The 24,770-nt window shown below is 48.3% G+C and overlaps 1 protein-coding gene across 10 annotated transcripts in view; it reads right to left on the reverse strand.

Moving 5' to 3' along the window:
* The window catches only part of plch2a (phospholipase C, eta 2a), a 138,572-nt gene that overhangs the window by 4,418 nt on the left and 109,384 nt on the right, over positions 1 to 24,770 (reverse strand). For all 10 annotated transcript variants that reach the window (XM_070544919.1, XM_070544921.1, XM_070544920.1 and 7 more), the window contains 16 exons: positions 23,638 to 23,731; positions 23,088 to 23,291; positions 22,891 to 23,011; positions 18,424 to 18,595; positions 17,885 to 17,992; positions 15,825 to 15,983; positions 14,916 to 15,011; positions 14,691 to 14,791; positions 14,534 to 14,619; positions 14,258 to 14,440; positions 14,018 to 14,125; positions 13,793 to 13,917; positions 9,406 to 9,490; positions 9,133 to 9,279; positions 8,625 to 8,704; positions 1,688 to 2,069 (listed from right to left, as the gene is read on the reverse strand). In XM_070544919.1, the coding sequence (XP_070401020.1) occupies positions 1,688 to 2,069; positions 8,625 to 8,704; positions 9,133 to 9,279; positions 9,406 to 9,490; positions 13,793 to 13,917; positions 14,018 to 14,125; positions 14,258 to 14,440; positions 14,534 to 14,619; positions 14,691 to 14,791; positions 14,916 to 15,011; positions 15,825 to 15,983; positions 17,885 to 17,992; positions 18,424 to 18,595; positions 22,891 to 23,011; positions 23,088 to 23,291; positions 23,638 to 23,731 (2,251 nt within the window). The remainder of the gene's footprint in view (positions 1 to 1,687; positions 2,070 to 8,624; positions 8,705 to 9,132; positions 9,280 to 9,405; positions 9,491 to 13,792; positions 13,918 to 14,017; positions 14,126 to 14,257; positions 14,441 to 14,533; positions 14,620 to 14,690; positions 14,792 to 14,915; positions 15,012 to 15,824; positions 15,984 to 17,884; positions 17,993 to 18,423; positions 18,596 to 22,890; positions 23,012 to 23,087; positions 23,292 to 23,637; positions 23,732 to 24,770) is intronic.

Below are 24,770 nucleotides of genomic sequence, written 5' to 3' on the forward strand. Positions count from 1 at the left end.
AGGGCAGAGAGCAGGTCATGCCACATGGATAATCTGGAATTACTCCGGTTTGGATCCAATCGGATCCAGTCAGACCAGAAAACAACTCAAATCTGATCGTTCCGAATCGTGTAGCTTCACATCAGCTACATCAGTGGGAATTATGTCCATCAAACCCATGTGGATCACCTGTTTAATCAACAAATCGGCAGTGGTCTCTGGTAGGAATTAATGCCTTTTAAGTCGTACTCTGGAGAAACAAAGCTCTGGTGCGCTTGTTTCAGGAACTAGAAGTGAGAAACACCAGAGGAGAGCTTTAGGGGTTAAACCACCAAACAGTTCCCTAGTGCAGCCGCTGCTGCAGCTCACCGCCTCCCACGGGGATGTGTGTGACGATGAGTAATGGGACTTTAAACTGGTTAGTTAACGATAACTAAAGGCATCTGTCTAGACGACCACTGCCATGACGACTGTCCTGATACCCCAACACCTTACCTTCACGTCCACAAGGTGGCAGTAATGCACCAAGTTGTTTTTCCATCAGAGGAGCTAAACAAGTGTTTGGTAACGCTCTCGCGGAGCGCTGGACGGGTTTTAACGAAACCCTCAAAGTCGTTATGTGATGGACAGCTTTGGGAGTTGACCCAGTTCAAGATGGCTGCCCACGGGGTTTGATGCTTCAGATTTACCACCACGCTCCTCCTCTGGAGTGCACGAGTAATAGCAGGGTGAATATGTTAGAAAGAAAATGTGGATTTAAATCAACCGTTAGGGTGAAACCTAGGAAAGCTAGAGGTGGGTTTGAACGGACAACAAACATTAAGGTCGTTTTATTTCAACTACCGGGAAAACTAGGGATGAGGAGGGACTTCAGCTACGTTCACACCAACACACCCTAGCCCTCCCATCTACCTGGTCTTACCGGAGAAGAACAGGGGAGACTTATGATGCAGCTCTTGCATTTTCTGAGCAAACAGGGCGTTCATCTCTCGCTGCAGGGTACCGGCCGCCCTCTTGCGGCAGTCCAGAACCGAGCGTGGGGGCAGCGTTGGAGGGGGCTCCAGGCTGCTCAGACTGCCGAAGCTGTCGCAGCTGCTACTGTCGCTGAGCAGGAGAGCTTCGTTCACGCTCACGGGAGTCAGAGGAATCAGTGATGGGCCGCAAACCGAGCCATAGTTAGGGGGCGTGGCCTGCTGCCAACAGAGGCTGGTTTTGCAGTCCGGTGCGTGGCACGGCGCCGGGGTGACAGTGTTGGCGGGACGTCTGCGGGGAACGCTGCAGGATCGGATGTTCCTGTGGGACGCTTCGGCATGAGGGCGAAGATGCTGCGGACCCAGAGTCTGTCTGGCTTTACACCTGGAGAAGGGGTTCGGCCGAAGCAGCGCCTGAGGAGAGTACTGGAACTGGGCCTCCATGCAGGACTTGGGTTTGGACAGAGACGGGTCTGGTTCTGGTTGCTCTATAGCTCTCTCCTGTTTGGACCTGGATTCTGGTCCGTTCTCCACCTGACCCTTCCTCTCAGCCTCTGGACTCTCCTTAGAACCGATCACACAGGTGATGCAGTTGGAGGACATGCCCACCCTCCCTGAGCTACTGAGCGCCACCCGAGCAAACACCCCCGGCTTCGTGTCCAGCGGGTCGTGAAAACGGAGATGGCCGGCCCGTTTTAGTGGCTCGCTCATGGGTCGGTGGAAAGCTGAGCTCTTACCTTTACCCTCCTCTTGGTGAAAAGCTCCATTGGTGTCAGGACGGTCCCAGGGGCCCTTGGCTTGGCAGGAGGCCAGCGACTCCCCGTTTCGATGCTGTGGGGGGGTAAACTGGTGGGAGGTGGCGGCCGAGGCCTTATCCCGGTCCTCGGATTCCCGCTCCTCGCTGGCGCCCTCGGAGCTGTAGTCTTTGGTGTCGATGGCTATCTCTGGAAAGCCTTTCTTGGGTTTGGGCTGACCTCTGGTGGGAGCGCTGGCGGTGCGGCGCAGGAGGTGGGCGCCAAACGGGTGCTTACGACCGTGATGCACAACAGCATGGCTGTCCAGGGAAGCCTGCTTTGGGTTTCTGTTGAACAGACCTTTGATGCCCCCGGTGGCTCGGGCCTGAGGAATCAAAAACAAAAGCATCAGCGTGAAACCACAGAAAGCTTTAGAAACGCTTTAACATTGTCGTCATAGCAATGTTCAAAGTGTCTCATCACAACAAGCAGTTTCTTCCCAAGTGAGCATGCTCAGAGCCTGGAGCGCTTCTGTGAATGATCACGCTTCCGCACAATCATTCAGCTGCAACATGCGGGCCAGCTTTGAATTCCTGCTGGATTCAAAGTGTAGAGCATTAGGGGTGTGTGTGTGTGTGTGTGTGTGTGTGTGTGTATGTGTGCTCTGTCTTGTCGATCCCCAGTGAGTCGTGGAGGATGGCTGCTTATACTGAGCCGGGATTCTCTGGAGGTTTCTTCCTGTTAAAAGGGAGTTTTCCTCTCCACTGTCGCTACATGCTTGCTTAGTATGAGGATTGCTGTATAGTCACTGACACTAGTCAGTGACTTGATGCAATTTGCTGGGTTCCTTATATAGGAAACATTATTTCTGATTGGCTTAATGACCTGACCTGAATTGGAATGTTTATTATGTGAAGTGCCTTGAGACGACTCGTCGTGATTTGGCGCTTTATAAATAAACTTGAATTGAATTGTGTGTGCGTGTGCGTATGTGTGTGGTTCGTGTGTATGTACGTGAGTGTGTGTATATGCGTGTGTGTGTGGTGTAGTGTGTATGTGTGTGTGTGGTGTAGTACGTACGTGTGTGTGTGTGGTGTAGTACGTACGTGTGTGTGTGTGGTGTAGTACGTGTGTATGTACGTGTGTGTGTGTGTGGTGTAGTACGTGTGTGCGTGTGTGTGGTGTGGTATGTGTGTGTGTGTGGTGTAGTACGTGTGTGTGTGTGGTGTAGTACGTGTGTGTGTGTGGTGTAGTACGTGTGTGGTGTAGTACGTGTGTGTGCGTGCGTATGTGTGGTACGTGTGTATGTGCGTGCGTGTGGTGTAGTATGTGTGTGTGTGTGTGCGTGTGGTGTAGTATGTGTGTGTGTGTGTGCGTGCGTATGAGTGTGTGTAGTACGTGTATGTGGTGTAGTATGTGCGTGTGTGTGGTGTAGTATGTGTGTGGTGTAGTATGTGTGTGTGGTGTAGTACGTGTGTGTGGTGTAGTACGTGTGTGTGTGGTGTAGTACGTGTGTGGTGTAGTACGTGTGTGTGCGTGCGTATGTGTGGTACGTGTGTATGTGCGTGTGTGTGGTGTAGTATGTGTGTGTGTGCGTGCGTATGAGTGTGTGTAGTACGTGTGTGTGCGTGTGTATGTGCGTGCGTGTGGTGTAGTATGTGTGTGTGTGCGTGAGTATGAGTGTGTGTAGTACGTGTGTATGTGCGTGCGTGTGGTGTAGTATGTGCGTGTGTGTGTGTGTGGTGTAGTATGTGTGTGTGTGCGTGCGTATGAGTGTGTGTAGTACGTGTGTGGTATAGTACGTGTGTGTGCATGCGTATGTGTGGTACGTGTGTATGTGCGTGCGTGTGGTGTAGTATGTGCGTGTGTGTGTGGTTTAGTATGTGTGTGTGCGTGCGTATGAGTGTGTGTAGTACGTGTGTGTGGTGCAGTATGTGCGTGTGTGGTGTAGTATGTGCATGTGTGTGGTGTAGTATGTGTGTGTGTGGTGTAGTATGTGCGTGTATGTGTGTGTGGTGTAGTACATGCGTGTGTGTGTGTGGTGTAGTACATGTGTGTGTGTGGTACGTGTGTATGTACGTGTGTGTGTGTGGTTTAGTATGTGCGTGTGGTGTTGTATGTGTGTGTGGTGTAGTACATGTGTGTGGTGTAGTACGTGTGTGTGTGGTGTAGTATGTGTGCGTGGTGTAGTACGTGTGTGTGTGTGCGTGCGTATGTGTGTTACGTGTGTATGTGTGGTGTAGTATGTGCTAGGGGCTGCACGACTTAATTATTTTTAAAGTCGACTTTCAAGTAATGAAAATTGAGTCGACTTCGACTAGTCGTTGATGACTTCATACACATGAAGCGGCGCGGGGTGGTTCGCTGGAGTTTTTGACAATTAAAATTGCGCCCACATTTTCAAAGTTAAACACATCTCTTAACAGTGGTAGTTTCTGCATCTATACTGCTCCACTTCAGCCCTCTCCCCCCTCCCCCTGCGCAGCGGCCGCAAACTCACTGATGCGCCTGCAGCCTCTCAGAGTTCCTGCTGCTCTAAACATTAAAATAATTATTTCATTTTCTGTTCCTCACTTCTGATTACCTTCAATGGTGTCTGTTTGTTGCAACCACCAGGTACAAAAACTAACTTGTTTTTGAGCAGTGAAGTCGACTAGTCGACTAGCTCATACAACCCCTAGTATGTGCGTGTATGTGTGTGTGTGTGGTGTAGTATGTGTGTGTGTTTGTGTGTGGTGTAGTACGTGCGTGTTTGTGTGTGGTGTAGTACGTGCGTGTATGTGTGTGTGGTGTAGTATGTGCATGTATGTGTGTGTAGTACGTGTGTGTGTGTGTGGTGTAGTACGTGTGTGTGGTGTAGTACGTGTGTGTGGTGTAGTACGTGTGTGTGGTGTAGTACGTGCGTGTGTGTTTGGTGTAGTATGTGCGTGTGTGTTTGGTGTAGTATGTGTGTGTGTGTGTGGTGTAGTATGTGTGTGGTGTGGTACGTGTGTGGTGTGGTACGTGTGTGTGTGTGGTGTAGTATGTGAGTGTGGTATAGTACGTGTGTGTGTGTGTGGTGTAGTATGTGTGTGTGCGTATGTGTGGTACGTGTAGTATGTGTGGTGTAGTAATTGTGTATGGTGTAGTATGTGTGTGGTGTAGTACGTGTGTGTGCGTGTGGTGTAGTATGTGTGTGGTGTAGTACGTGTGTGTGGTGTAGTATGTGTGTGGTGTAGTACGTGTGTGTGGTGTAGTATGTGTGTGGTGTAGTACGTGTGTGTGTGTGCATGTGTGGTGTAGTACGTGTGTGTGTGCGTGGTGTAGTACGTGTGTGTGTGATGTAGTACGTGTGTGTGTGCGTGCGTGTTTGGTGTAGTACGTGTCTGTGTGTGGTGTAGTACGCGTTTGGTGTAGTACGTGTGTGTGTGTGCGTGTGTGGTGTAGTACGTGCTTGCGTGTGTGTGTGTGGTGTAGTACGTGCTTGCGCGTGTGTGTGGTGTAGTAATTGTGTGTGGTGTAGTACGTGTGTGTGTGTGTGAGTGTGCGCGCATGTGGTTTAGTACATGTGTGTGCGTGTATGGTGTAGTATGTGTGTGGTGTAGTACGTGTGTGTGTGTGTGGTGTAGTATGTGTGTGTGGTGTAGTATGTGTGTGGTGTAGTACGTGCGTGTGTGTGAGCATGTGTGGTGTAGTACGTGTGTGTGTGTGCATGTGTGGTGTAGTACGTGTGTGTGTGCGTGGTGTAGTACGTGTGTGTGTGTGTGTGTGTGTGTGATGTAGTACGTGTGTGTGTGCGTGCGTGTTTGGTGTAGTACGTGTCTGTGTGTGGTGTAGTACGCGTTTGGTGTAGTACGTGTGTGTGTGTGTGCGTGTGTGGTGTAGTACGTGCTTGCGCGTGTGTGTGGTGTAGTACGTGTGTGTGGTGTAGTACGTGTGTGGTGTAGGGATGGGTACCGAATTCGGTACTTTTTAAGGTACCGACCGAATTCCATAGTACCGACCGAGCACCGATTCACGTCATTTCAAACGGTGCCTCGTTTCGGTACCCGTCCATCATAACGAGAACTTGCCATGACAGCTGCGCATGCGCAAGAGCATTTTGTCGTCGCTCGCTGTGAACCAGTTGTAAACAGAGCAGCATGGTAGAAAGAACGCACGCTAACGCTTGGGTCCACTTCACTAAATGTGATGGGTAACTGGGTGATGATGAAACCAGCGACAATGATCTAAGTGAGACATCCTCATCTTAATCTGCTCCGGTAGGAAAATATAATTAGCTTGATATGTTAGCTTCCGTTTCGCTAATGGTGCGTTCGCTTTCTCCTCGGAACTCCGAATTTCCGACTAGAACATGAACGCGCTCTAAAGTTTGGCTTCACTTTACTAAATGCGACGGGTGATTGGGTGAAGATGAAACCAGTGACAACGATCTAAGTGTGAGGCATCATCGTTTTAATCTGCTCCAGCAGCTAAATAAACTGTTAAAGATAACGTTAGCTTGATACGTTAGCTTCCATTGCCACCATTGTTATCATCTAATGGTGCGTTCGCTTTCTCCTCGGAAATTCTAACTTCCCAGTAGGAAAAATTAAATGAAAAAAGACGGCAAAAGGAATGAAGATACACAGTAAATTTAGTTCACAGTAAAGATGTTTGCATCAGTTTAATTATCAGCTTATAAAACTACAAGGACGATGTTAAAATACAAACAGTTGAATGTTATTTATCGTGATATTCATCAAATATGGTTATATATTGAGAAAAATATATATTTAATTATAAAAGAGAATTAAAATAATAAACACGCAAAAGTATCGAAAATTGGTACCGTTAAGTACCGGTATCGATTCGTAGGTACCGGGAATTAGTACCGGATCGATTCAAATGTCAAAGGTACCCATCCCTAGTGTGGTGTAGTACGTGTGTGTGTGTGTGTGTGCAGCAGCTGGAGCGTAGCGGTAGAGCGTTGGAGGGCAGAACTCATGCTGGAGGCTGTTTCTCACATTAAAAGGCGAGACTAGGACTAAACGATCATTAAACCACAGAAATGATCTAAAAACTAAAACATGAAAAATGTTCGGTACCGATTATAAAAACCATTTTAAATTATAAACAGCTCAGATGTTTCAAGTTTTTGTTTCGTAGGCAATCAGAATTTCTCTGTTGGGCTTTGACCCAAACCAGCACCGATGTGTCTGCAACAGGGACAGCAGGTTCCTTAATGTCTGTCTTCAGTTATCTCGTTCATTTCTGATAACTAAATAACTAAAAGTCAACGACGAACCCCTGCATGCTTTTATTGTGAAGGTCCATGTGGCTCTATCTGTGGAGCAGCAGTCGTATTTTAACCCATCCATCAATTTTCAGCCTAAGTCAAAGGCCCAGACTTCCCTCTCCCCAGCCACTTGGGCCAGCTCCTCCGGGGGAATCCCAAGGTGTTCCCTGTCCAGGTGAGAGACATAGTCCCTCCACCGTGTCCTGGGTCTACCTTTAGGCCTCCTCCCGGTTGGACGTGCCCGGAAAACCTCACCAGGGAGGCGTCCAGGAGGCATCCTGACCAGATGCCTGAGCCACCTCAACTGGCTCCTCTCCATGTGGAGGAGCAGCGGGTCTACTCCGAGCCCCTCCCAGATGACCGAGCTTCTTACCCTATCTCTAAGGGAGAGCCCAGACACCCTGCAGAGAAAACTCATTTCGGCCGCTTGTATCCACGATCTCGTTCTTTTGGTCACTACCCAAAGCTCATGACCATTCCATTTCCTTCAGAGGTCAAAAACCGAGAGATTTGTGTTTTTTATTATTCTGGACCCAAACCGCTAGATGGAGCTCTAGTCTGACCAGGTGTTTCCAGCACAGGAACCCAGAGTTTCCCCCAGCGCTTTATAAGCCTAGCGGCCCGCCAGGCTAAGCGTCATGCCCCGCCCCCCTCCCCGACCCTATCGTGTCCGCTGTCACGAACGGCGCAGCAAGACTAGAGCCCTCCATCAGCTGATACTGGTGAGAAACAGCAGCGGAACGACGATGCCCCCGGATGGCCGGAGCCGCCAGGCTTAACTCATTTTCTGGGGGAAATCCTGAGGAAGCGGTCCTGGATCTGCGGCCTGTGTTTTACCAGTCGGAAAAAGAAGGAAAAATGTTTCAAAAGACAGAAAAGAAACAGCTCTGCCCCAGATCCGAGCTCAGGAACCTCTGATGCCTTCAAGGTCACATATGTATGGATACAATTAATGTACTGCAGTTTGATATTGGAATTTGAAAGGGGGGTGGGAAGTAATGAGTGTTAAACTTCAGCCCACTCCATTTCAAGCAGCCGTGACTATAAAAATGTATGTTTTCTTTTTCTTTTAGCGCGTTTGAATTATCCGTCACGTTTTGGGACATCTGGCTCACGTGGGCTTCTCCATGTTCCACACTCAGATTTAAGTCGGGGCAGACGTTCTGGCTTGTTCCAGCTAGCTGGAGAACACGGTCAGGTCAAACCTTCACAGCTCATGTGGGACATGAGCGGGTCTGACAGATTATTAGGGTGGTGGTGGGGGGGGGGGGGGGGTGTTTGGCTGGAGGATGTGGCTCATGCAAGATGCTCACTGGATCTCACTACACCTGAGGTTTGAGCAGCAGCTTCAAGGCTCCTAAAACTTTCCTGCCACTAAGACACGCCCACTGAAATCACAAACAGACACAGGAAGAGGAAGTCAGCCGGGACGAGGATGGAAGACCAGCAGACGAATCCCAGCAGGAAGCAGAGACGAGATGAATGAAGAACAAAGAGGTTATTGAAGCTGGAGCCTGAGAGACGGTCTCAACAACAGATCCAAGATTAAACGTAAACAGGAAGTAGTGCAGTTCTCATGACCCGACCTGCTGCATCTCCTCTGATCAGAGGAAGGAACGTCCCTGATGAAGAATCACCACCTGTTTTAATAACTATTAATGACATCACCTGAGCGGTACCCACCTTACCAGTGACGTCATTCACCGCTACGTGAACAAAGATGGAAGCTTCTTCCATACCTTCCAGGTAGACGTGGCGATAACCTAAAGCCAAACAAAAACGGAAAAACTCAGAAGAAGAATTTTCTGCCTCCTGACATTGGAGGTCGTTTCCTCCATGAGAGGAGGAGAGAGAATGGTTTTAATATCAGAGCAGCAGACGGAGGTCAGGTAACTCCAGAGAGCAGAAGCCGGACGTAACCGCTTCTCACTCTGACCTGGACCCGTGTTCCTAGGATTGTCCTACGTGGTGGTTTCCACAACTAGTCCACAAAGATGCACAAATCACCTTCAGCACGAAGATAAATGTCCTAGAGGCTAAATGCGCCTGTTCAAACTCACGTTCTTACGGTGAAGATGAAGCTGATGAATCTGGTTCATCTGCTTATTTACAACAAACTGCAGGAAAACACCTCCTTATTCTCCTCAAACGTCATTTCAGACACCAGCTCAGCCCGGGCGGGTGGCGCTACCTGGCATCATGCTGTTGAAGGCAATCGTTCGCTGTCCGATGAAGTCCTGGCCGATGGGGTCATGGTCCCAGACGAGGAACCGCACCAGCGTGAGCTCCGGCATGTGCACGGAGAACACCAGAGTCTCCTCCCACATGGGGTTGAAGCCTGGAAGCCACCGGAGGCCACGGAGCGGGTGGAGGACAGAGACACAAACAGCTCATCATTTATTCAGGAAGTGAGAAAGAGACAGCAGAGCGGAGCTGCTGAGTCTGCTCCAGCTGAGCCTCTCACCGTTATCGTCCACCACCCTGGTCTGCTCTTTGCAGCAGTCCACCGGGAGGCCGATGATCTCCACCTCCACAAACGGGTCGATGATCTGACACGACAGCAGAAAATGTTAAGGGCCAACCCACACAAACATCACTTTTACCAGATTTATTCATCTTTATGGAAAAAACGGCCCGAGAACAGCAGAACCCTCAGAGGAGCCATGTTTTACTGGGATCGTTTAACCCTTAGGGCGCTGCGTGGTTAGGGTTAGGTGGACTTCCTGCACTTTATAAACAATAAAAAGGTCCAAGTAGAAGAGAACACACGTTTAGACACTAAATCTTTAAATTATCTTTTTTTTTTTTGGCTATTTAACACTTTTATTTTAATTTTGTAGTTTTGTTTGTTAATTACAGACTACTAATCTGTAATAGCTACACATGTTTTTTCACATCAAATACAAGTTTGGGTCCCAGGAGGTTAAAGCATGAATGTGACCAACTGCAGCGAGCGTTACACTGTAAAAGAACCGTTCCTCTCATTCACATTTAATAATGACCAATTATAAATACGTTTAATGACCAGAAGGACTCCACACGACCAGCTCCACCAGTCTGGTGATGTTATTTATGCTGAGAGGAGAACATCTGCCCCGGATCAGCCTAAATAGACGACCACCACGGCTCATCCGTGTCAGGAAAACGCCAACGGGGCTCTGGTCGAGTCACAGCTAGAAAGTCCTGAATCGTTCACAGCGAACTGAGCCCTAACAGATCATGTTTGGTGTCATTTTCTAAATCTGACCAGAACAGATTTGACACCATCTCTAGATGAACTTAGTTTGGACGTTGGCGATCTATTGGGGACCGTCAGGAATGTGATTATCAGAAGTTACGGAACCACCTAGTTTAAGGATTTTCCCTCTTTTGGAGCATGTTGATTTGAGGTTATGTTAATTAAACTTCATTTAAATATTTAATGACATGTTGACCTCTGAGTTACACATCAGCTGTAGAATACTTGGGGGCTCGTCCGGGACACAAAAATAGATCTCCCAACTAACCACGGGTACACTGCAGCATTAATAGATCGCACCAAAACTGCTCGGTTAGTTGAATTTTAATCATAATTATAAAAACAAAATGAGCTGATTATTTGCTCTCCTCTCACGGCTTAATCTTGTGCTGCTCTGAATTGCAAAGCAAGCGCGCCCCCCATCACCATGGTGTTGCATACATAGCAGCTCTGTCACCATTTCTAACAACCTTTCAGACTCACTTCATGACTCTTTTCCCTAAAGGCACCTGGCGAACAACCCATCTCCATCCGAGGATCCTTAGCTACTTCCTGTTGTTGCTGATGCTCCCTTAGCTACTTCCTGTTGTTGCTGATGCTCCCCTAGATACTTCCTGTTGTTGCTGATGCTCCCCTAGCTACTTCCTGTTGTTGCTGATGCTCCCCTAGCTACTTCCTGTTGTTGCTCCCCTAACTACTTCCTGTTGTTGCTGATGCTCCCCTAGCTACTTCCTGTTGTTGCTGATGCTCCCCTAGCTACTTCCTGTTGTTGCTGATGCTCCCCTAGCTACTTCCTGTTGTTGCTGATGCTCCCCTAGCTACTTCCTGTTGTTGCTGATGCTCCCCTAGCTACTTCCTGTTGTTGCTGATGCTCCCCTAGCTACTTCCTGTTGTTGCTGATGCTCCCCTAGCTACTTCCTGTTGTTGCTGATGCTCCCCTAGCTACTTCCTGTTGTTGCTGATGTTCCCCTAGCTACTTCCTGTTGTTGCTGATGTTCCCCTAGCTACTTCCTGTTGTTGCTGATGTTCCCCTAGCTACTTCCTGTTGTTGCTGATGTTCCCTTAGCTACTTCCTGTTGTTGCTGATGTTCCCTTAGCTACTTCCTGTTGTTGCTGATGCTCCCTTGGATACTTCCTGTTGTTGCTGATGCTCCCTTGGATACTTCCTGTTGTTGCTGATGCTCCCTTAGCTACTTCCTGTTGTTGCTGATGCTCCCTTAGCTACTTCCTGTTGTTGCTGATGCTCCCTTAGCTACTTCCTGTTGTTGCTGATGTTCCCTTAGCTACTTCCTGTTGTAGATGTTCCCTGCAGGTTAGAAAACACCCAGCCTGCGCTCCAGACCGTCCTTCCTGACATTAGGAATGGGAATGATGTGCATCATGATCATGTTGCATGGACTGACCAATCATAAACCTCTCCCGGTGGATCTTACTCACGACAAGCTAAATACAGTCTAGATGCAGCGATCCACATCTCAGACCCGCCAACCGTGTCAACATGCCTGAGTACCACATGCGCAGCATTTTCTCCGTAGCTTTCCACGCTGTCGTGTCCCCGTTCACTGGCTGGAAACGTCTTCTTGAACAGTCCACAGTATCGTGTATTTTAATATTAAACAGTAAAACTCAAAGGTTGCAGTTGCCTACCTTATATAATGTGCGTGCGTTTACAAGCTGACAGCCACAAGTTGCTTGCTTTGAATTATTTCAGTACTTAGTCATAATTAATAAAGTATTTTGCATATTGCAACAGGAGGTTCTGTTGTTAAAGTGGCTTAAAGCACATGTGCACACACCACCGGGCTAACTGGGAGATTACCTGCAGCTCCCTGGTGGCTCATGTCCACACGGTCGCAAGCATGGCCACAATTTTTTAATTTGATCTTGTTTCCTCAATAATTTGGCTAAATCTTTTATTTATTCATTCTTCCTGTTTTACTTTTTCATTTGTTGATGTTTGTTTTGCACAAAGCTGGATTTGTTCCCACTCTGGTTTCTACTGTGGAAAGGTTAACTGCAGCTACTTTTTCCTCTTCCTGCATCTTGAATCTGCTCCAATAAAAAAACTTTATTTCATGGGTGACCAAAATAAACGTAGCTACTGTTGTAAACCTGTAGGACTGAAAAACATGTCGCTGACCTGATGATCCAAACTCAGAAGAAAGTTGCCTTCTTTGGACTTTCACTGATCTACTACAGGTTTCACATTTACCAGCTGTCTGTTATGGATTATATGCTGTTGTAGAATAATCTGGTCCAGGTCTTAAGAGCCCAAGTCTTGTTGTTTAGAGCTGGACCGGATCTACGGCGGATCAGATGAAACGTGTGTATTTTCCAACTGTAACTAATAAAGGTTTCACAAACTATGTTTTACAGACTGTTAGTTTAATCATCTAGTCCAGGTCTGAAGAGTCTGGTGTTGTAGTTGAGAGCTGAGCCAGTTCTAAGCCTGCCTGCTTTGAACTTCCACAAATGAAATAAAGGTTTTAAAAAAGAGAAAACGTCTTAAGGATTCTGTCATTAGTGCAGAATAACCCGGTCCACCTTTAAAGAGTCTAAGTTCTGGAAATGTGCGATGAGAGCTGAGTAGAGATGCTCGGGGAGAGGAAGGGCCGTCTGACTCTGAAACCGAAATAGAAAACCAACTTCAGCTTCGTCTGGTACGTCTTTCTTTGCTTTCTGTAATAATGTCATCTCTTGTTCTCGGTAAATAAATAAATATTCACATCGACGAGGGCTTCAGCAACAGAGCCGACCAGAATACTGACGCAACATCGATGCAAAACGTACGGCAGGAGGAGGAGGGGGCAAACGCAACGAGAAACATGGCGGGGTCAGAGTGGGTGTTTGTACCTCCTCGTTAGAAAACATGTGGGTGTTAAAACATCCCCATTCCCCACGCCGGTCCGGTGACGCAGAGAGAGTTTACCTCCTGAAACGCCAGAACAGCAGCGAGAGGGAACCGGAGGGTGGAGAGAGAGGCAGGCAGGATGTGGGATGGAGCAGGGAGGAGGGGGGCGGGGGTGTTACGTCATAGGTCAGCCAGAATTTGTTCTGTCCACTGACCGCTTCAACGCGCCGCAGACATCAGCACCAGCTGCAGGTCTGATGTCTGAAGTGGATTTCAGCGTTAAAACTTCACGCCATGAGCGTGAGACGCACATTTGATGGTCTTCATGTGATTTCACACCACACCTCCAGCGTCTCAGGCTGATAAATGATAACAGTTCATCTACCCGAGCGACACGTTGCCTCGTGCTGCTGTACACGCCTACGGCTCTGCTGGACAGGTGAGGACTGAATACGCCGCCGGTTGTGGAAGATCTCTACGACACAATTATTTACACGTTTCCAGACTCAAATGTTTGTCCTGTTCATCTCCTGTTGTCAGTATTTGTGTCATTAAAGTTAATTCAAGATCTCAGTTCCAGTCTAAATAACGGTGATGATCCCTGGATGACAGAGGGTTGACCCGGATTAAAGACCAAACCCACGGACGTGGGCAGCTTTAAAGCTGATCTCTAAAACCGGCGGCTCTAAATTCAGACGTTCATCGATGAACACGTTAAAACGCTTCAGTAGCACCATACAAGGGGTCAGGGTTAAGCATCACCTCTCCTCTGTCTCCCAACATGGAGTCTTTGGGTTTGGGAAGCTGCTGTCCACTAATGATCTTCAACACCAGCTGCTTCCTCATCCGGCCGGGCAGCGGGTCCTCCAGGTTGGGGTTGAAGGCACCTGGGAAGGGCAGAGCGGCAGAAACAGGTTTCATCCTCAGTCAGAAACACAGAAGAGACCAGAGTTTAGGTGTAAGCGACGACGCGTCTCTCCAGCGGACCTGCACACATGCACGCGGGTTTGAGGACGTAGCCACAGTTGCCGTTGCTGTAGAACTTGGCCCGGTTGAGCTGGAGGACGCGACCCTCAGACTGGTAGTTCAGCGCAACTGGAAGCAGAATAAAGCAGGGAGCAGAGACTTTAGTGACGTAACGCTAAAATAACCACTGATGTTGACCGCGGGGCGACATCTGGATGACCAACGGTTCATGTGGAAACCCAACTGGGGGTTAAAACCCACCCAACTGGCAGCCTGAGTTCCAGAAGGGCTGGGGGTTGAAGTTGGAGGAGTCCACCCGGTAGGAGGAGGGGTAGATGCGGGACAGCTGCCGCTGGTTGAACTGGATGAAGGACGCAGCTTTCTGCTGCATCAGCTGGTGAGCTTTGGTCTCGCTCAGAGAGGAAACCTGCCAGCTGCAGGCGGCTGCAACGGAAACACCCAAGGCTTCAGGTCATCTTCTCAAACATTCATAAACAGCTGGCCGGAGATGTGATCGGCCGCCTCAGGACCGCCCACCTTGAGCTTCCACGTCATCGAGACCCACGGAGCAGGTGTACTTGACCAGATCAGACAGAGCTCTGGAGAGCTTCATGGTCTTCTTTCTGTGGGGAGGGTGAAACGCCGTCGTGAGCGACGATCGAGTGTTAAACCCGCACGCTGGTGCCAGGCGTACCTGCTGTGGTGAGGCTGGGCTCGAGAGGCACTGCTGGTGCTCTCCTGGTCCGTGTCCGTGTCCTCAAAGCTCGAAGTCTTCTTCAGCTTGGACGACTTCTTCTGTTCAGAGATTTAACAAACAACCGCTGCTCAAGTGAGACAGACATGAGACACTCGGACACGTAAACGAGTCACAACTTTAGACTCTATCTCAAATTCAACCATCAGGAAATAAAAAGCTGACCTTGCGTTTGGAGAAGCTGCCGATGAAGGAGCGACCCGTTCGTTTGGTGCTGCTGGGAGCTTCGTCCGCCGTGTCCGTCCCTTCATCACCTCTGCCCTGAGAGCAGAGACACAAACCGGTTTCATCTGGATCCTCTCCAGCTGAAGCAGATCAGACTCACACAGTCAGGACTTAAACTCACAGCAGAGAGCTGCGTGAAGTCGAGGTGTTTCGGAGAGCCAGAGGGTTGCTTTATGTTAAAATATCCACTGATGCAGCTGTTCGGGTTACTTCTGATGGCCGTCTCATTTCAGCTTTAGCTTCAGGGACGTTCTGGTGGCTGCTGAGGGTTCGAGCGCCTGCACCGCGGCCACGCTAATCCACTGAGATAATCTACGTTTTTCAAAACTAGACGGTTATCGCCAACGTTTTCACCGGGTCTACCGCTACACCAGTTACCGTGGCATCCCGAGTCTCCTTGTCCCAGTTTGCCACCAACAGTTCCAGTTCACAGCAGTGACTCGGACTAAAACACGGAGCCAGCCGACAGACAAAGACACGCTCCTAAACGAAGAGTCTCCTGCAGCTACAGGAGCCGAGCAGGAGGAGCGAGCCTGCCGGCTGAGGCGCCGCGTGTCTGCCCCGCCCCGAGAACACGCGTCACTCAGCACAGCCACATACTGAGGGAGTCAACCATTTACAATACGAGCTGCTCGACTTTCAAACGTTTTCATCAAACTTCCTAAACAAGTGAAAGTTAAAGGAAAGCTTGGGAGTGGTTTCCAGTTTCCTGCTGAAAGGCATCAGACCCGAACTCGCCATCAGCAGACACTCCAAAGCGACTCGGACCGGGTCCAAAGAAAGGTGAATGATTGAAACGCTGATGCTGCACCGCTACCTGAAACGCTGAAGGCTGGAGGTGATGTGTACCTTGCTGCCATCGGTCTTATCCGTGGACTTCCCTGAGGGAGGAAGAGCTGCGATGGTGAAGCTGTCTGGATCTTCACGGTCTCTGATCTTGGACTCCTTCATCAGGCTGTCCAGTTTTCTCTTGGCCAAGTTCTCCACCTGCTTCCTGTTGGCGGACGTCTGCAGGGAGAAGCGGCGGTTAAAAGATTCGGTGGTGAGAGAAACCTCACCAGGTGCAAAAGTTCATTCAGGTCACCGACTCAACCTAAAAGGTGAAACTGATCTTTGAGACACTCGTTCAGGCGAATCCAGGAGCTTCAGCCTGCGTCTGGTCTAACTGGTGATGATGGCGTACAGCTGATGGTACCCCACTCTAAATCACACCACTGCATTATTGTGAAAAGGTTCACTATTCTAGACTCAAAGAGTCACGCTGGTGAATCCAGAACACCCAGGACAAATCAGAACATATCTGGTTGTAAAATACGGATTTTTCCGTTATGAATGGTTCTTTGGAGGCAGGCGCAGCTGGACGTGAACGCTGTGGGACGAGCGGTAGCGGTCAACCAGTGGAACTGGAACGTAAAGTAGTCCCACGCATGGATCTACGGCTCATCGTTTCATAACTCGTGTTACGAAACGTAAACACTGCTGCTTCTGTGAGGCTCCAGATGTGAGGCTGGGAGTGGAAACCGTTTTCCCGCCTCCTCAGGAGGTTTACGTATAAACACACCCAGCCAAACCACCAGATGTGAGTTCAGGATTAAATATCAGTAAGTGGTTCTTCTACGACCAAACACAAGTAACTTCATAGTCTTCATCAGTGAAATAAACACTGAAGGCAAAGGAGCCGTTCATCAGCTCATCATTATCGACTCGTTTAGTCTGACCAGAATAGATGATGCACCGCCGCATTCAGTCTCACAAACTTTATCTAGAGAGGCCAAACGTACGAAGCTCGATCTGATTCTACAGCTTTAACATAAATGAATGAATGAATGAATGAGTACTCCAGCAGCGGCATGAACCTGCTCTTTCAGAGCCGGGGGAACTTTAACTGCTTACGTTTTGCAGTCTGACACCAAGAACGTGCTTTAAAATATGGACGTTTCCCAGACTCACCTTCTGTAACAGAAGCTGCCATCGAGGTCTGAGCAGGTAAACATGGCTGCTGCCTCTACCTCAGCTACCTGCTGCTTTAAACGTGAGAACGTCAAATTTGGAGCTTTTGAAACTTTTATTTCTTTTAATTTAAAAAAAATCTATTGTTCATTTTCTTTTTGTCCGTTTTTTAAGACGTGTCTGGACTAGGCAGACAAAAGTCTGCATAAGAGATCAGAAACAAGGCTTTAGTTGTTGCACGTGCTCAGTTCAGCCACAAGATGGCGGCGTGCAACAGTAAATGACTTGTTGGGTCGACGGGGCTGCAAGAACAGAGGAACAACCAGCTGAACGTGTACGGTTCCGCTTACGCCAACATCGTACACAAAAACGCTGAACACCAACTAGAAACTCACGAACATTTTATAGAAATAAAAGAATCTTGTTTATTGGGTCTTTGGTCATTTAAGACCGTTGGAAACTATTTAAGGATTGTTTGTCATTTTTAAGGATTTTTAGGGCCTTAAATTTGGAAAAGCACATTTAAGACTTTTAAAGGAGCCGCGGGTATCCTGTAAGAAGTCTGTCAGACTTAAATGGTTCACAGAACCATGAAGGGATGTTGCATCATTATTTCCAGCTTTGGGATAAACCAATAACTTCGTTAAACATGAGTTCTTAGGACTGTCACATACAATAGTTATGCACAACCCTCCTAAACATTCCCAAGCAGGATGAGAACATGAGCGGTGACTGGATGAGGCTTCAGGGATGATTAAAAAGGAAGTTTTTATATACGATACCTTCCACTTTGAAAGAAGCAAGCACAGGTTGAGGAGAAGAGGAAGAAGGAACAAAGAGGAGGAGAGAAGAGCAGCGCATGAGAACAAGTAGCCAGGCAGCAGGAGCAGAAGACTGGGTGGGACTGAATAAAGGTTTCATCTGCTGGGACCCCACAGATCAAACACCGAGGTACGTACGTCTCCATTCATCAGCTTGCAGTCGTCCTCCATCTCGTCAGCGCTGTCCTCGTCAGACACGTCCCCCTCCTCTGCGTTCTCGTCGATGTTCGGAGGAAGTTTCTTTCCCTGTCGGAGAAAACAAACTGCCGAGACATTCCCAGAACTTTAAATGGTTCAGAGACGAGTTCACGCCGTCTTGTTGAATAGAAATACAGATGAAGTCCAAGCAGCGCTGCCTCGTTACCACACACACACACACACACACACACACACACACACACACACACACACACACACACACACACACACACACACACACACACACGGAGCTTCCATGGTCTCCTCTCCCACTCTGTATTCTAACACCTTCACATCTCATGGCTTCCATCAGCTCGTCACCTGCTGCCTTTGAAGTCGCTCTGAGGTTCAAGCCACAGATAACGAGACCGAGAGCCGACTTGAGCGCCTAAGGGCCGACTCCCCGAGTCGGAGGAAACTCACAAAGAGGAAGAGAGAGCGGTAGCCCGGACCGACTCACATCTACATTCTGACCTCACCTTCACCAGGATCTTGCCTCTGAGTGACTCTGGAGAAGGAAGCCGTCCAGATTCTTCTGCTCCGACATTGGACACGTCTAGTTTGTCCCCCAGGACCTCCACCAGGTACTGGGCCATCTTCTTTTGCTGAGGGACACTGCAGTGGTTCTCTATAGACAGGATAACCGGGTAGCTGCCAAACAGAGTTAAAAGATGCTTCAGGGTCTCATTAACCCTCACCCTAACCCGACTAACACCCCTTTAGGCACCAGAATACCCGAGTCGGCTCATTGCACCCGTGGACCCGACCTGGTCCCACGGCTGATTAATGCAGATGTGTAACACCAAACAGGAGAAACACCTTCAATGGAAAATATCCTTCCATTGATGGTGTTTCACTTTTGACAAAAATGTTTTATTTTAATTCTCAAACCATCAGAGGTGTCCCTTTGACCTTCAGAGGTGTCCCTTTGACCTTCAGAGGTGTCTCTCTGTCCTTCAGAGGTGTCCCTTTGACCTTCAGAGGTGTCCCTCTGTCCTTCAGAGGTGTCCCTTTGTCCTTCAGAGGTGTCCCTTTGACCTTCAGAGGTGTCCCTTTGACCATCAGAGGTGTCCCTTTGACCTTCAGAGGTGTCCCTTTGACCTTCAGAGGTGTCCCTTTGTCCTTCAGAGGTGTCTCTCTGTCCTTCAGAGGTGTCTCTCTGTCCTTCAGAGGTGTCTCTCTGTCCTTCAGAGGTGTCTCTCTGTCCTTCAGAGGTGTCCCTTTGACCTTCAGAGGTGTCCCTTTGACCTTCAGAGGTGTCCCTTTGACCTTCAGAGGTGTCCCTTTGACCTTCAGAGGTGTCCCTTTGTCCTTCAGAGGTGTCTCTCTGTGCTTCAGAGGTGTCTCTCTGTCCTTCAGAGGTGTCTCTCTGTCCTTCAGAGGTGTCCCTTTGACCTTCAGAGGTGTCCCTTTGACCTTCAGAGGTGTCCCTTTGACCTTCAGAGGTGTCCCTTTGACCTTCAGAGGTGTCTCTGTCCTTCAGAGGTGTCTCTGTCCTTCAGAGGTGTCCCTTTGTCCTTCAGAGGTGTCCCTTTGTCCTTCAGAGGTGTCCCTTTGTCCTTCAGAGGTGTCCCTCTGTCCTTCAGAGGTGTCTCTCTGTCCTTCAGAGGTGTCTCTCTGTCCTTCAGAGGTGTCCCTTTGACCTTCAGAGGTGTCCCTTTGACCTTCAGAGGTGTCCCTTTGACCTTCAGAGGTGTCCCTTTGACCTTCAGAGGTGTCCCTTTGACCTTCAGAGGTGTCCCTTTGACCTTCAGAGGTGTCTCTGTCCTTCAGAGGTGTCCCTTTGTCCTTCAGAGGTGTCTCTCTGTGCTTCAGAGGTGTCTCTCTGTCCTTCAGAGGTGTCTCTCTGTCCTTCAGAGGTGTCTCTCTGTCCTTCAGAGGTGTCTCTCTGTCCTTCAGAGGTGTCTCTCTGTCCTTCAGAGGTGTCTCTGTCCTTCAGAGGTGTCCCTTTGTCCTTCAGAGGTGTCTCTCTGTCCTTCAGAGGTGTCTCTCTGTCCTTCAGAGGTGTCCCTTTGACCTTCAGAGGTGTCTCTCTGTCCTTCAGAGGTGTCTCTGTCCTTCAGAGGTGTCCCTTTGTCCTTCAGAGGTGTCTCTCTGTCCTTCAGAGGTGTCTCTCTGTCCTTCAGAGGTGTCTCTCTGTCCTTCAGAGGTGTCTCTCTGTCCTTCAGAGGTGTCTCTCTGTCCTTTAGAGGTGTCTCTCTGTCCTTCAGTGGTGTCCCTTTGTCCTTCAGAGGTGTCCCTTTGTCCTTCAGAGGTGTCCCTTTGTCCTTCAGGAAGCATCAACGAATCTGTACCGAGTTGATTTAGCTCCTTAAAGAGCAAGTCACCCCCAAACCAAGTATTTTTCCTGATAAACTATATAAATGTGTGTCTAATCGTGCTGCAGACACATGAAGTCAATAGTTTTGCACTTTGGTGCATTTTAGTTAAAATTTTAATATTCTGCCTAAAACTGTCAGTGTTGTGCTGTTGTCAGGTAAAAACTCTGCATTTGAATTAAAATCTGCCATCGCTATTGGCTAAGAGGTACCCTAGAACGTTAGCTGGTACCATATGATGTCACAGTGTCGTGAGCCTGTTTGTGTTTGTTAGCAGCTTCGCCCTCTCGGTCTGCCAGGCAACAGCATTTTTGCATTTTTCAAACAGGAAGTGGGAGCGGAGTTATACTCTGGTAGGGGGTGACTTGCTCTTTAAATAAGAAGCTAAACATCCAGCGGCCTTTTTTCTACCAGGATGACGGAGAAAATCATCTATAACGACATAATCTAACAGGAAAAATCCTGACCACGGTCTTTAAGAGGAAAATGTCTCAAACAAGGAATTTGTTTGTCTGAAGGGGATTTTAAATTCTGTAAATGAGGTGAAAGAGTTTTAAAGATGAAGCCGTCTGCCGTGTCAACAGCGAATCCTAAACAACAGTCGTACTGCGACGGCTCTCAGACAGGCCTTTTGTTCCAGTTCTGTCTCCAACAGCCTGCTCTCCGTTTAGCAGCCCGGAAAATCTGATTCCTCTTTGATGTTGAATGCAGCCCATCACCATGCACCGCTTCAGCCAATTATCCGTGGAATATGGTGTCCACAGTCATCCTCTCAAACACACACAGTGAGCGTGAAGATGCACACAAAGGCAGCGCCTCGGCTTCATTTTGCCTGAAGGAACGGGATCTAAAAATGGGAAACTTGTGTATCCGCGGGATTATCGCCTCCTGAAGCAGATTCAGAGGAACCAGGAAGGTGTCTACGCGTACGTTTTGGGTTCTGTTGGTATGAGCTGCACTGGTGTGAGGACCATTTCAGGATCATTCGCTCATCTCAGCGTCAACAGTTTTTATTTTTTTTACACATCTTGTTTTAGAGTTGAAATAAAGTTCTGGATTCAGCAGAAACTAGTATGAATGAATGACATTTCCAGAAATGTGGCTCAAACTGACAGTAAAAAACAGAACACACGGGACTAAGAACTCGTCCCTGTGGAACTCCGGGTCTTAAAGAACCATTAGGACACACGTTTAAATGATAATAGATTTAGGGTGTACGTTTCCTTTTTCCTAAGTAAACAAACTGTGAAGCCATAGGAACGAACGAAGCTGTGAAATCCATTTCAACCTTTTAAGAGTCGTTTTTCAGCTTGTTGCTAAATTCAGGTCATTAAATGCATCAGAAACATTAAACCACACGGATGACGTTTAGCATTCTGGGACAGTGACTGCAAACCTTTTTTATTAACTGACGCAAAAGAAAAATTCCCTTCGACAGCAATGTGTGGGTGATTTTGTTTTCTGTAGGGATTGAAATCTAATCTGATTTATACACCTTGGCAGGCAAACATCTGGTGTGATTAAATAAAACACAGGAACACATTTATTTTCATTCTGCATTTCTAAATCCTCAAATTATAAACGTATGAAACCAAAATAAGAAGTTCTAAACCCTCCATCAGTGGCGGTTTTACCATTAGGCATAGGTCATAGGTCAGCGGCCGCCTGGGGCCCCCTAGCCCTGACCGTCGGCACCCCTCTGTCAATCCTTCAACTGTTAATCCTTGTTACTTCCTTTAAGACGCCGATGCACAAACAGGAAGTGATCGGTAGTCATTCCACTCCAATCCAGTTGGTGGCAGTAAGGCACCAAATTGTTGTCTGCCAAGTGCCATAAGGCCACAAATAATAAGACGAGGCGGGAGCGTTCGTAACAAACTCGAAGCGGTAGTCTAAACATGAAGCGTGAGACGGAGTTATCCTAGTGGCTCCAATAAGAGAACAAAGCAGCTCTCGTCAAAAAAGCTTTTATCTTCACTTCCGACAGTGGCGTCGTTTTTCTATGTGAACATTAAAGGAAGCAAAAAAGGAAGAACAATGGAAAATGTTTAAAGGGAGGAAAACAGACCAAAATGGAAAATAGAAAACAATAAAAAGAAAGGCATAATCACAGGAGCACTGACAGGAAGAGGAAGGCACTCAAAGGGAGAGAGAGAGACAGGAAAATAGAGGAGGACTAATAAAAAGTGAAAATAACTCGTGTCAGAAGAGGGGAGAGTGTCGCTAATCCAGTTAAAGATAAGATTGTTGTAAGTTTAGTGTAAGGGGGCCCACGTCTTTGTTCACCTTGGGCCCCCAAATAGCTAAATCCGCCACTGCCCTCCACCCCGCCAGCCTCCAGTTAAGCATTTTTGATTGAAGGGAAGTATTTCACTCATAAGTAAAGATGGTATCATCCCATTAGGGAAGCGGTTTATAGCCAATCAGAGGGGATCAAAAGGGAAGTGGCTTTTAAACGACATCACAGCATCCAGGAAAACCTCATCTCCTTTACTTCACTCCGTATCCTGAACTGAAGTATCCTAACGTGTGTGTCGACTACATCCCAACACATCTGTACGGTTCGTTAGTCGCCCTAAATGGAACGGGATGAAGCAGCAGTTAAATGCTCAAAGTGTTTAGACGTACTCGTTCTTGGCGAAGGCGTATTTATTGATGGTCTCAATGACGTCCTTGAAGAGGATCTTGGAGGTGAGGGTGTAGCCGTGGTGCACGATGGGCTCTCCGTCCTGACCGTCCCAGCAGTCCACTGGAAATTCAAACAGAGCAGGAGTTTAAGCGTCGCCGTTCAGGGCCACCGTTTGACCGGTGTGCGAGCCGCTGACCTTCCACACAGCGACAGCCGGCCTGCAGCACCCAGGCGTACATGTCTACCCTGGACTGAGACATCAGCTGGTCCCCCATCAGGTACGTGTTGTGCGATGAGGCAATGAAGTAGTTGGACAGCGGCTGGGTCATGTCCTGGTTCACGCTGTAGTGTTCTGGGTTGAAGATGTCTCCAGCTGGGCTGCGCATGTAATTAGTGAAACCTAAAACAAGAATGTTTATGTTTAAAAGGAGACAAAAGATGGACGCTAAATTACAGCCGAGGAGTCCAAAGTGGAGGATTTCATAACCAGTTCTGACCAGGAAGTGACTGATCAAGCCAGTAGCTCAGAGGAATGAGGTGGACTTTCATTTATGATTAAGGGCAGATATCAGTTTCTTTCCCTGCTGGGATTAAAACACACCACCATCACAATAATCTGCTTTTATTCACTAAAATCATACAGGAATGGCTACTTTTCCCACCAAGGACTCAAGATGGTATCATGCAATAAGGTAGATGATTACTCCCAAACACAAAACACGTACATGACATGTAAGTAGACTCACCATCGATCCCCAGAACCGCCTGCTGCTGGTTCTCAGAACAGGGTTCAAATTTGTTGATGATCTCCAGACAATGATCCTTGGTCACCTTGGTCATCTGCAAAGCCACCAGTCAGACGGTAACTAGACAGGTTCATGAAGCAGTGCCTAACGATTAACCCAGACGATGATGGACACGGCGCTGCCCCGTCTGGATGCCAAGCGCCAGCGGCGCCTGGCAGCTGCTCTTTACCGCTCCGCTCGGGCCAATCACAGCTTTGAGAATCAATAAATAAAGGAGGTCACTTCCCTCTGACAGGAAGTCCTCGTGCTGTGTTTGTGTCCATTTCAGCCACAAGAGATTTTAATCCCATTTTAATCTGACACTATGGATAAAACATGCAGGTGGATAGAAGATCTAAAAGGTGTGCCAGCGCTAATATTCATCGTCCAAAAACAAAACACGTGTTCCCGCTTCAGCGACGTGCCGTGGTGGGCCGAAAGCCAGCATCCTTCAGGGATGAAACTCCTAAGTTTCCCTTCTCAATTAAGCGTTGGACCGACTGAACCGCAGCAGAAACGATGAATATTAACCAGAAACACGTCTCTGTGGAAGCTCACGAGGGACATTTTACGACCACAACTATTAACGAGACTCCTGCATTTATCTTTAGAGGACCAGAAGTTACGGGATTCACTAAACAGCATCGTGAAGCCGTCTGCTTCACAAACCAAGTCCTTCACCAAGACACACACACGGAAATCTCCGAACGGTGGGCGGGGCAAAGACGTGGCTGTGCAGCTCAAGGCATGTGTGTGTGTGTGTGTGTGTGCTCCTCAGCAGTGAGGAGAGAGAGAGCTGCTGCAGCTTCAGTCAGAGTGGGGCGAAGCGATAAGACCTAAGATCTTTACGGCATATTGAGGGTTTTACCCCAACAACGACAAGTACAGGTATGCGCAGAAGCAGTCCACTAGATGGGGCTGTCACGTGCATTTTTACGTGACTCGGGGTAGTGCAGCTTCTAAAGGGACATGAATGTGCCCAGCCCCAAGTTTACTTCTTATCCAGGACGATAATGAGTCGCGCACGCGGGAAGCTTTTATCCACCAATCAGAAGCTCCCCCTATCGGTGGGCGTGTATTTGGGCCGGCCAATC

This window comes from Nothobranchius furzeri, chromosome 15, assembly GCF_043380555.1.
Source record: "Nothobranchius furzeri strain GRZ-AD chromosome 15, NfurGRZ-RIMD1, whole genome shotgun sequence".
NCBI classification, from domain to species: Eukaryota; Metazoa; Chordata; class Actinopteri; order Cyprinodontiformes; family Nothobranchiidae; genus Nothobranchius; species Nothobranchius furzeri.